The 11,537-nt window shown below is 37.9% G+C and overlaps 1 protein-coding gene across 1 annotated transcript; it reads right to left on the bottom strand.

Annotated features, from left to right (window-relative positions):
* Window positions 1-2,596: 2,596 nt before the first annotated feature.
* On the bottom strand, window positions 2,597-5,694 carry LOC126678407 (uncharacterized). Its single transcript, XM_050373304.2, has 6 exons — window positions 4,794-5,694; window positions 4,210-4,710; window positions 3,902-4,125; window positions 3,450-3,821; window positions 3,087-3,361; window positions 2,597-2,995 (listed from the first exon to the last, which is right to left on the bottom strand). Exons 1-6 carry the CDS (start codon window positions 5,264-5,266, stop codon window positions 2,597-2,599), a joined length of 2,244 nt encoding a protein of 747 aa, XP_050229261.2. The 5' UTR covers window positions 5,267-5,694.
* Between the last annotated feature and the right edge of the window lie 5,843 nt (window positions 5,695-11,537).

Here is an 11,537-nt window from a genome sequence, read left to right as displayed (position 1 = left end):
CAAAGACAACTGATTATATAACATAATTCATGTTGTTTTTACTGCTGCAATACTACATTTCTCCTAAGTGATCTAAGGTCCAGAATGCCCAGGATTGTGCTTCTTTTCCTCCAGATTTAAAGGTCCAGATTGAACATGTCATTAATCTGTGTGAAGAAAATTTATGACATACTTACTTAGCTCATAAGATATTAGTTGTTCCGTTTTTTTTCTTTGTATAAATAGAACATTAGATCTAAGTTTAAATTTTGATTTGTAAGTTTACAATTCCAATTAAAATATTTTTGGTTCTCCGTTTATAATTATGATAACTCATAGTATTGGATGTTTCGTATTATTTAAAATAGCTTTATAAAATAATAGAAGTGTTACACAATGATTACGAATATGAGTATAAACTTAAAATAGCTGTATAAAACAATAAAAGTGCTAAACAATGATTACGAATATGAGTATAAACTGAGTTGCAATCAATTAGAATGAAAGATGATAAATTGTAGACATATGCAAACGTTAAAAATAAATAATTTGCCACTGAAACTCTAGTAATTTTTAGGAATAGATAGATTTATCCAAATTTAAAAATAATAAGAATTATCTCTTACTTTTCAAAAATTAAGTAAGTGTTTTATTTAAGTTGGAAACTCATGAAAATGCTTATTTAGTCCTCTCAATTATATAAATATATAGATTGTTTTTTCAATTTGTTAAAGAACCATTCATTTCTGTAATTTTATTATTATTAATGAAAGTTTTAGTTTTTGACAAAAACAAATCTTCAAGGATGAACCATACCATGTTGGTGAACTTTTTAATACCTTTTTTTTCAGTAATATAATATTTATTACACATATTATCATGTCACGTCATTATAAATAAGTTAAAAAATATTTGATATTATTTTAGACAATATTAAGTTAACCTGACAAAATTTCAGTACTTAAAGTATAAAATAAATCAATTTATAATTATGAAAATATAAATTTACTTTGCCTAATTATTATTTTGGCTAACATATTTTAAAGTTTTTGAACTATTCGTTTTTTGTTAATTAGGTCCTTAACTTTTATTTGGTTTTCTCAAATCTGTATATTTTTATTTTTCTAGTATATCAGGTCACTCAACTTTTATTTGGCTTCCTCAAATTCCTAAACTTTTGTTTTTTGGTTTCTTAATTTCTTAAATTTTTATTTTTTTACTTCATTAAATTTTTATATGAAACTCCCTTAAAGGACTTAATAAACTAAAAAAATAAAATTTTAGGGATCTGAGGAAATCAAATAGAAATTGAGGAGCCTGATGAACCAAAATGAAATTTTAGGGATTTGAAAAAATCAAACTAAAGTTAAGGGACCTAATGAACCAAAAAAATTGTATAATTTAAAAAATTCAAAATGGGTTTAGCTATTATTTTTAAGTTACATTAAAAGATTGGGGATCCAAAATAAATGTTTTAGAATGTCTCAAAAAGAAAAAAGTCTAAAGTTTTGAGAGAGATCACATGGCTTGGCTTGATATGCGTGTCCGCAAATACCATTTGATGGATGGAGATCAAATTGGGTCCACCTAGTACGCTTGTAGTGAAGTACTCCCCTATTTTTCTGACTTCTGAGACAATTCTTCAATTATTAACATTGTGTTCAATTTAAAAACTGGATTGCTATTCGCCGCCCCCTTTTGCTTAGCACCGCACAGGCGAAAGACAATTTTACCCTTTTCACATTTTCAATAGATAACCAATTCATTAAAAAAAAACTAAATCCTCTCAACTCATTCAACTTTTCACAAATTCATATTTTACGAAAATGTCGGATTTGGAACGAGATAGAAATCGACAACCTCCGGTAAGTATTTTTTTTATTAATTTCGGTTTTTTTTTTTAAAAAAACAATTTAAAAAATAGAAAACGGGATTTCACGTCCCCTCCGGAGGAGGGGACGCCGGAAACCGGCGTCCCCTCTTCCGGAGGGGACGTGAAATCCCACGTTCCCTCCGGAAGAGGGAACGTGGATTTCCCACGTTCCCTCTTCCGGAGGGAACGTGCGGCGTCCCCTCCGGAAGGGGGGACGCCGAAAACGGCGTCCCCCCTTCCGGAGGGGACAGGGGACGCTGGCGTCCCCTCCGGAAGGGAGGACGCCGTTTTCGGCGTCCCCCCTTCCGGAGGGGACGAACGGCGTCCCTTCCGGAAGAGGGGACGCCGGAAACGGCGTCCCCCCTTCCGGAGGAGACGTGGGCGTCCGGCGTCCCCTCTTCCGGAGGGGACGCCTGACGCCCGTTCCGTAATTTAATATAATTTATTTTTTTTTTAAAAAAAAAATAAATTTAAAATAAATAATTATTTGAAATAAATTAAATAATTTTACAAATTTATTTAATTTAATATATATTATTTCTATAATTTAAATTATTATAATTGCAGGGCAGAAAGCGTATGGGGAAGACGTTTTTGGCCCCAGAATTAGGGGGATCGGGAGCCCGTCACGTTACGACGCGTAAAGTTTCTGCCTCGGCTCGACGGAAGAAACAAGCGCATACTTCTCCCGATGAGGTCCGCATTTCTGTTGAGGATCTTAGAGAGTCTGATGATTTTGTGAGCTCAGAGGACGAGCCAGAGGACGAGCCAGAGGACGAGCCAAGTGAAAAAATTTACATTTCTAAACGGAAAAAGTATGCCAAGACCTATCAAACTATCCCATTGCTCTCTCCTATTAGCATATAAAGTATGCCAAGACTGAACAGTATGGTCCCTGTGCTGGAACCACAGGGTGGGAATTGGTGGGACAGGAAAATTATCCTGCAGATTCAACCTAACAAAATGTGCGCGTCCACTAATATACAATATCACTATCTCCTTCGATGGTCGTGAGTGAACCTCAGAGGAATGCAAAGGCAGAACAGTAAACGAAGAGAACCGCGTCTGTTGTAGCGTCCCGCCTTGTATGTAAATAACAGCTGCATTGAAGATAGTGGCAATAGGGAACAAGTCATCCAATACCTGCATCCATTTAATAAGTCAGAATATAAATATCATTTTTTTAAAAAAATATAATAACTTTGTGATAAATTTATATAATTCAATTAAATACCTGCATCCAGTAGCTAGGGCCACACTCTCCGCCTTCCCAGCTAATACGTGTAATGGCCGCTTGCAACCCATCAATGAAAATACCCTCGTATCGATAAGGGTGGGCGGAGATTTCGTTTGCAATGTTCATTCTAGTCATTCCCCACATCTTCTCGTCACCATATATGTGGTCTGCCACCACGCGAAATCCACAGTTGCCGTCTCCACGCACGTCCACAAGCTCGTCAACGAATGGTAAAAGGAATCCTGGAATAACCTCCGCATTTTGCAAACCAGCTGCGGGAAATAAAAAAAATATTATTATAAATAACAAGGATACTACTACAGTAGACGTACATAACGAATATTAGTGGATGATAATTACCTGACGCGGATGTACGATTTTTCTGAGCTTTGGAAGATTTAGGACGACCAGGTACACGGTCCTTGTACTCATGACGACTCGGATCCCGCTTCGTTGATTTGCTCCCCTTTGGTCGACCTTTGACATTTGTTTTAACTTCTGGTTCCATGTAGCCTAAGTCTTCGGGGTGAAGTCGCTCTCGAACAATACGAGAAATATCACGCAACACTGAAGGATCCTTAGTCATGACCTCCTCGGCGACCTCGTGAAAATACTGATGTTCCTCAGTCTGAAAACCAGCAAAATCGGGTTGCGCAGATGTGTCCAACCCATCGCCGAGAATAACAAGTTTCGTCCAAAACGGGTGTATACTGTCAAGGCTGATCGGGTTACCTACAAATAACACATATTAGCTTTCAATAACAATATTAATATTTTTAATATTAGTATTCAATGAAAGTGGTGCGTGATACCTGAATCGACCACCGCTCGCAGCTCACATGCACAGGGGATCTGATGTGTTGATCTAACCACACAACCACAGCGATCGTAGACATCGGTACTCAATTCTCGCATACGCCTTAGTTCTTTCGATATTAAATCCAGACAGTAATGCGACACTCTGCATGAGAGCTTGTCAAATGGAAAACCGCGTCGATGTACGCCAATAGTCCGTCTGGAGTCCTCAAGTGTTTTGCTGCAGTAATTTTAAAACATTTATGTTAATAACAATGACAACATAGTTTGTATAAGTACTAATATTACTCGAGAAGAATGTTACCGGATATCTATCAGCTGCGACTGTATAACTTTGTCGACCTTCGTCCAGACTGTGTCCAGAGCACCGGTGCTAGAGTTGAGCCACTGCTTAAGCTGAGCATGTGCGCTCTCGACTCTACATGTGGTGGTGTTTCCAAAATGTAGGACTAAGTCCGTCCAGCAAGATACGAACTTCTCTCTGTGTCCCAGCCAAGTCCCCTCAATGTACTGTATCAACCCTGGAAAACCTTTAAACCGATCTCTGAAGTGCTCCACAGCTATGTTATATTTATCAAAACTTGGCGCTCTGATAATTTTCTTCCATGTACTATTCTTGAAAATTTCAGCAAACTCTTGGTTTTTCCCACTAATTCTGTACACTCTATCTTCTACGTCCTTATTTATGTGCCACGTACATAGTAGATGAGAAGAACGTGGGAAAACCTCTGACACTGGTCTCATAAGCCCCAATTCTCGATCAGTAAGAATAGCGCTCGGATGAATATGTTCCCCAATCAAGCACCTGCATTATTGCCCGATGATTTAATAAGTAATTTGAATTTGAATATCATTAAAATATCAAATAACATAATTATAATTAAATACCTCAGTCTCTCCAATACCCATCTGTAGCTCCCTTCAGTCTCATCCTTCATAATTGCATATGCAATTATGAAGTTCTTGTTGCAAGGAGTCATTCCAATAATCTCCAAAAAAGGCAGCTTGTACTTGTTCGTCTTGTACGTGGAGTCCATGCCGATGATCCAGTAGTACGTACGAAGTAGTCTCACTGAATCAGGATGAGCCATGAAAATATGGGTCAACACACCTGTATCCTCCTCAGCAAGAGTCCAGTGTACATAATCATTTTGCTGAGCCATGTGATAAAATTGCCCAACCACATCTCTACCCTCAAAGCTAGACTTTCTCAAAGTCTCTCTATAGTTGTACACTTGCTTTATTCTAGGGTTGTCAGATGGTACTTTTTCTTTTAAAGCTGCCATGATAGAACACGGCTTCGCTTGTGCCGCAGTCATATCTCGCACAATTTCTTTGGCCTCGCCACTCAGCCCACTCATCTGACGGTATCCTTCAGGATACACAGCTAGAGCATGGTTGTGTGTACTCGAAATACCAGGATCTGTAAGTATAAACCATGCAGTCTTTCCTAATTTGACAATAATTTTAAATTTGCACTTACACGCTTTTGTCTTCGTATTTTTCCGTACGAAGGAATCAGAATCTGTGAATGAACCTCTGTAACGCTCACCCCGAGCACATCGTAGAAGCTTCTTTTTCCCCTCGTTCTTATGTGACGAAATGACTAATTCAAATCCAATCTTTATAGCAGTACTCTTAGCCCAAGTAATTGCTTCAACATCACTATCAAACCCATGATCTAGCTTAAACCAATCGCTGTAATCAATTCCATCACCGCCATAATCTTCTAAATCAACCTGCAAAACATAAATACTTACGTTTAACAAATCGAAATAATATGTAATAAAAAGTCGTAATAATATGGAATAAAAAATTACTGTAATTATTAAAAGTTAATTTCAACGTTTTTTTTAGCATTAATTAATTTCCGGCCGCGACGTTTCGGTCGCGGCCGGAAAAGGGGACGCCGGCGTCCTCTCCAAAGGAGAGGACGCCGGCGTTGGGCGTCCCCTCTAGAGGAGGGGACGCCCAGCTCCACGTCCCCTCTAGAAGAGGGGACGTAGAGTTGGGCGTCCCCTCCTCTAGAGGGGACGCCAAACGCCGGCGTCCCCTCTTCTAGAGAGGACGCGAGCGTCCTCTCTAGAAGAGGGGACGCCCAAAATTGGCGTCCCCTCTAGAGGAGAGGACGTGGAATTTCACGTCCTCTCCTCTGGAGGGAACGTGAAATCCAATCGTCCCCTCCTCTGGAGGGAACGTGAAATCCAATCGTCCCCCTTGAAAAAATTTAAAAAAATATTTAAAAAATTTAATTATTACCCCAGAAAAGCCGGAAAAACTTGTTTCCGAATGCCGATACTCGTTTCCCGACGAATTATACTCGTTATCCGTCATTTTACTCGGCTTTTTACATATTTTTCCGAATGTGTTCGAATAAGTTGAGAGAATCTTGGTTTTTTTTTTTTGCAAATTTTTCTAAAAGGGCAGAAAATGTCTTTTGCCTGTGCGGTGGTAAGCAAAAGGGGGCGGCGAATAGCAATACCCTTTAAAAACACGAAATATTATTTAATCCATCTATTTTATCTTATTTTATTGTACCATCTTACATGCGATATTTTTATTTGCTCAATTTTTACTTAAAAGTATATATATTAATTTTCTTTTTAAATTGATCAACTCGTTTATTACCATGTTAGGTGGTACGAAAAATGAGTTAAATTAGATAGATTAAATAATATTACTCTATTTAAGGCGCTCTCCTGACTTAACTGAGGTTGTGGGTTCGACCAATATTCATATATACAGCTGTTTAAAATTTAAGGACAGAATTTTGCCTTCCGCAAGAGATTTGCTCGGCTCGAGAGAGAATTAGTTTGAATGAAAGGCTTAAAGGTGTCATTTCATAGTTCGGACCGGTTCAGGACAACTCATAGTCATATCAAAAAGAAAAAGAATTACTCTTAAAAAAAGTTGTACAAATTTATTGGGATAAGGTACAAAAATGACCTTAATATTTACTCAACTTTTAATTCTTCTCACTCTTTTGAGATAGCCAGATAGTTAAGAAAGCAGGGCTACGACGAGTGAACAAAGCAAAGAAGGGACCGAAATAAGGCACTGAACCCTTTCCGAATCGGATTCATGCATCGAAGGAATATAAGACCAAAGCCCGTAACTTCGGGAGAAGGGGTGTTCTCCTATCTTTTGATTAGGAAAGCGGCACATACCAGGGGGTAGCGACTGTTTATTAAAAACACAGGACTCTGCTAAGTGGTAACACGATGTAATCTAAGGGACTTCTTGGTTCGGGCCGAAGAGGCGTGGACATAAGGGTCTTTATGACACAATCAACAATTCACTTCATTTTCAATTAGGCCTTGATCTAACTTCTTTAGGAGTTGTTACTTCCTGGGCTTCCTTCAAGGTGACGCCGAAAGTCTACCTCCTTTTGCGCGCCCCTCATCTCCTCTATGAGGATGATCCACTGAATTCATTGCAACACCAACTCATTTAATCCTTTTATATTTTTTGGATGTCAATTTGAACCCTCGTGTTGCCACTGAAAAGCAAACATGACCATAATATTTTGAAACAAAAATTTAGACCCTCCTGTTGGATGGAGTTAAATTTCATCGCTAAAACTGAGTCTTTTTTACACCTTTCAATTCATTAGGATCATAAGTGTGGTCTAGCCTAAATGATAAAGGCGTCTCTAAGTGTATCAAGAGGTCATGGATTCGAATTCTGCCTCTGTAACTAACAACTAACAAATTGAGACTCTATGAGTCATACTCTATCTTTAGCAAATAAATATTCATTAGAATCATTTTTGCACCTTAGTGGCAACATTAGACCAAGGGAATAGGTCCGGACCGAAGTTAATATCATCCACCAACACACCAACGATGAACACAATGAAGAACAAGGGTAGGAGTCGCGTTTAGGATGTTAATTCACTCTTAGAACGTTAGGTTATGAACTTGAATGATTAGGAATGAGTGGAAAGTGTAAAATCAGTGTTTTAGGTTGTATTTAGGGTTGTAGGTCAAATGGAGACGTAGTGGTTCTGTTACGAGGTCTATTTATAAACCCCTGCTGAAAACGAGGGTGTGACGTCGCGCCACGCTTTGGCACGTCGTGCTGATTGGCACGTCAAGCCACACTTTGGTACCTCGTGCAGATTGGCATGTCGTGCCACACTTTGGCACCTCGTGCTGCTTAGCACACCACCTCGAAACGTTCTGAAAAAGATCCTGAAACTTCCCGAAATGATTCTAAGGCCCAATACACACCAGACAATGCCAAACGTTTGGAAATTTTATCGGAACTAACCGGAAGATTTTTCCTCAAATCTAATACAAAACAACTCGAGTAAAAATGAATATAGTGCGCACGTAAGAACCATATAAAACACTTAAACCTCAAACTCAACGTACCTCAAGGACAAGAAAAGGGTAACAGTTCCGCATGTTAGAATTCGTTTCCCAAGTGCACTCCTCAACCGAGCGACAAAACTAAAACTGTAACCATATGAATTTTGTACTTAAATAACTTACGCACTTGCGTAACCACAATCACAACGGGTTGTTCCTCAGCGATAACTCTCATACCACTGACTACATACTCCAAACAATCTTATAAGTTCACTCCAAAGTCAAAGCTAAACTATGCTCAACACTAAATGGTGACAGACTTTCTAGGTGAACTCGAAGGAACACAAAATCTCCAACCCAAAAATTTAAAATCTCACTTTTAAACTACAATACTTATTATGCCAAACTAAACGGCTCTTATACTCCATTAGACTGAATATACTCTTTCAAATGCCAACTAAATTCAAAACCTATTCTAAGCTTTGAAAGGTGAAAACAGGCATACGCGCAAATTACTGAGCTTAACAACACGGGGTATTACATCATATCTAAAATAAAATCGGGCAATGGTCTGAGAAAATTCCTCGGTAAATCTTGAAGAGACAAATAAGGCCAAATTAGGAGACTGAATAAAATTCGTAAACTAAAGCAAACTAACCAACTAGAATACAGTTAGCTCTTTCAGACGGTTGTAAAATTTCATTGAAATCGCCCACCAAGATACAAGGAAACTCGGAGGATAAGGAAGGAGAAAGATTATTCCATAAGGTAATCATGTCAACAACTGAAGAGCATCCATAAACCAAGATAAATATGAAATAAATCGTGGAAAGTGACAATCAATACTAATCAAGCGAGAATTAGAAACAATTGTAAAAGTCGTTAAAACAGTCTTATCCCATATACAAAGGAGACCTCCTGAAGCTCTTATAGAAGGCGAAAAACAGAAGCTATAATCACCATTAGGCCGTAACCAACTAGATAGAAAATCATCAATAATATCTTTCTTTGTTTCAATGAGACCAACAAGAGAAATAGCATGCTTATTAACAAAAGAGCGTATAATTCTTTGTTTCCTAGATAATGATAAACCTCCATGATAATTCCATGATATACATAAAGAAATGAAAAAAACCTTGAGAAAAAGATCCATAATTCAAGGATTTCCTCTTGAAATCCCTTGAGAAAGAAGGATAATAATAGCATGCTAATCATTTGCGAGAAAAGTCCCAACTACAGCTCAACATCCCATATCTTCTAAATTTCCATATTAACCATATTCACCTCTGAAGGAATAGACAGGAGTTTTCTATTACAACCTTTTATCAAACCGTCTTAAACAGCTGCAATATCTCATGTGTTTGGCGTGCAGGAATGAAAGGACCCTTTATAAGTTACCTATTTAAACTTCTTACGTAAAGTAATGTTTTTGAGATATGGATTCGGAAAAGCGGCTTTTGAGTTAACTGAACCCACGTCAGAGAAGCTGCTAGAGTGATGGATTGAAGGGAGCACGCATGAAGTCACACCAACAGACGATAAAGATGTCTCCCCCGCCAAAACTGAAGTTTCCACGACACCATCATGAGATTTCTTGCTGAAAGTAACATCCTCAGAATCTGAAACAAACTCAAAAGACTCAAAATATCTGACTCATTGTTAGCAAAAATACTAACTTGTAGTAATCCGGAAATACGGAATCGATCCCACGAAGACAAGAGGTTTAAAGTGAGCGAACGCGTATTTGGAAATTCAATTCGGAAAGCCACGATCAATTGGAATTATAGTAATGATTACGGAATTTAAAACTAGTGAAATTAACACTTGAAGCAATTGAAAACTAAAGCAATTAATTAATAACGGGATAAAACAATAGGTAAAAGGCGTTTAGAGGTTGTTAAATCATGCCACTAACGAATCCTAGAAAATCGGGTATAGTAGTGTTATCGGTTCGGGTCAAGTTTTCCTAGATTGCCTAATCCGCTCTCTCGAGTCCGCAATTAGGTCTAATTGAGATTAGATTAACAAGTTAAAGTCTAAATCGCTCTCGCGTAATTAGAATTCAACAATGACAATCTAAACCAATCATGAAGCTAACTTCTAACCACCTAATCCCTAAACCGCCCTAGCGTGATTAGATTTTAGGTTTGAGATCAACTAAGTCCGTCTAATTAATTGACTCTCGCCTAATTAACTAGTCTCTAAACATAGATTAATAGATCAAGTTAATCTAAGCATTAAGCCCCAATAATCACAACAAACTCCCAACACAAATCAACCCTAATCAACTATTCAACCCATCATGGCAATCATCAACAACCCCCAAACAAGGAGTTTAGCTAGCCATTATCAAAACTAAAGCAATAATTGAACAAGAATTAAACATACTATTAAGATGTAGAGAGGTTACCTTTAATAAGTAGAAGAAGAACATTCAACAATAACTATAATAATGAAGCTTGAATAATAATAATCTTGAATTAATCACCAAAGTTAAGAACAAGAATCTGGAAAAAAACTAAGAACAATTGTATCTAAAAATCTGAGAATAGTAATAGGAAAATGGGGGCTACAAATCTAAATCTAGTGCATAACCCTAAAAAGGGAAAATAAGGTATCCTTATATAGTACAGCCCAAAATAGGGAACAAAATACAACCCATCTAGAATGTTTGGCCCAATTAGGAAATGTTCTGAGAAAAGCTGAAATCCTTCCTTTCCTCTTGTCTCGAATCGAGACACTCAACTTATGAGTGTGTCTCGATTCGAGACACACTAAGCAGATTATTCTGCTTCTCAACTCTTTGTGTCTCGATTCGAGACACCCATTTAAGTGGGATGTCTCGATTCGAGACACCTCTTCAGAAGGGGGAGTCAGACTTCTTTCCCTTCCGGCTTTAACTTCTCTCGCACTCGACTTCCGCTTCCGCTCATTTTCCACTATTCCGGCCTTAAAACTCTTTGTAATGCTCTTGATTCCCTGAAACATAAACACCCTCTATAAGCTAATCAATTCCATATAAAAGCGGGGTGAAAACACATAAAAGCATACGAAAAGACATCCTAAAGATAGGAGTATTTCACTCCTATCAAAACTCCTCACACTAAAACCTTGCTTGTCCCCAAGCAAGAAATGAATCTCACTATAAACCACAACAATTAACAACCTTGGAGATTGTAAACACATGACAACACACGAACTCCCAACCAATGAAGGCACAAGACAAATTTCTAGTGTTATCAATTGTAAGCGATGCAACCAACGATGAATGCAATTATAATGACATAGTCCAATGACATTGAGAATACTATTGGTAAGG

This window comes from Mercurialis annua, linkage group LG4 (genome assembly GCF_937616625.2).
Source record: "Mercurialis annua linkage group LG4, ddMerAnnu1.2, whole genome shotgun sequence".
In the NCBI taxonomy this organism is placed as follows: Eukaryota; Viridiplantae; Streptophyta; class Magnoliopsida; order Malpighiales; family Euphorbiaceae; genus Mercurialis; species Mercurialis annua.
This window is presented reverse-complemented; position numbering and strand designations above follow the sequence as displayed.

Coding starts and splice junctions, on each gene's coding strand:
- LOC126678407 (XM_050373304.2), bottom strand. CDS start 5,266: ATGAGTGGGCTGAGTGGCGAGGCCAAAGAAATTGTGCGAGATATGACT. Junction 4,711..4,793: donor TGGGTATTGGAGAGACTGAG/GTATTTAATTAT, acceptor GCAATAATGCAG/GTGCTTGATTGGGGAACATA. Junction 3,822..3,901: donor GCGAGCGGTGGTCGATTCAG/GTATCACGCACC, acceptor TGTTATTTGTAG/GTAACCCGATCAGCCTTGAC.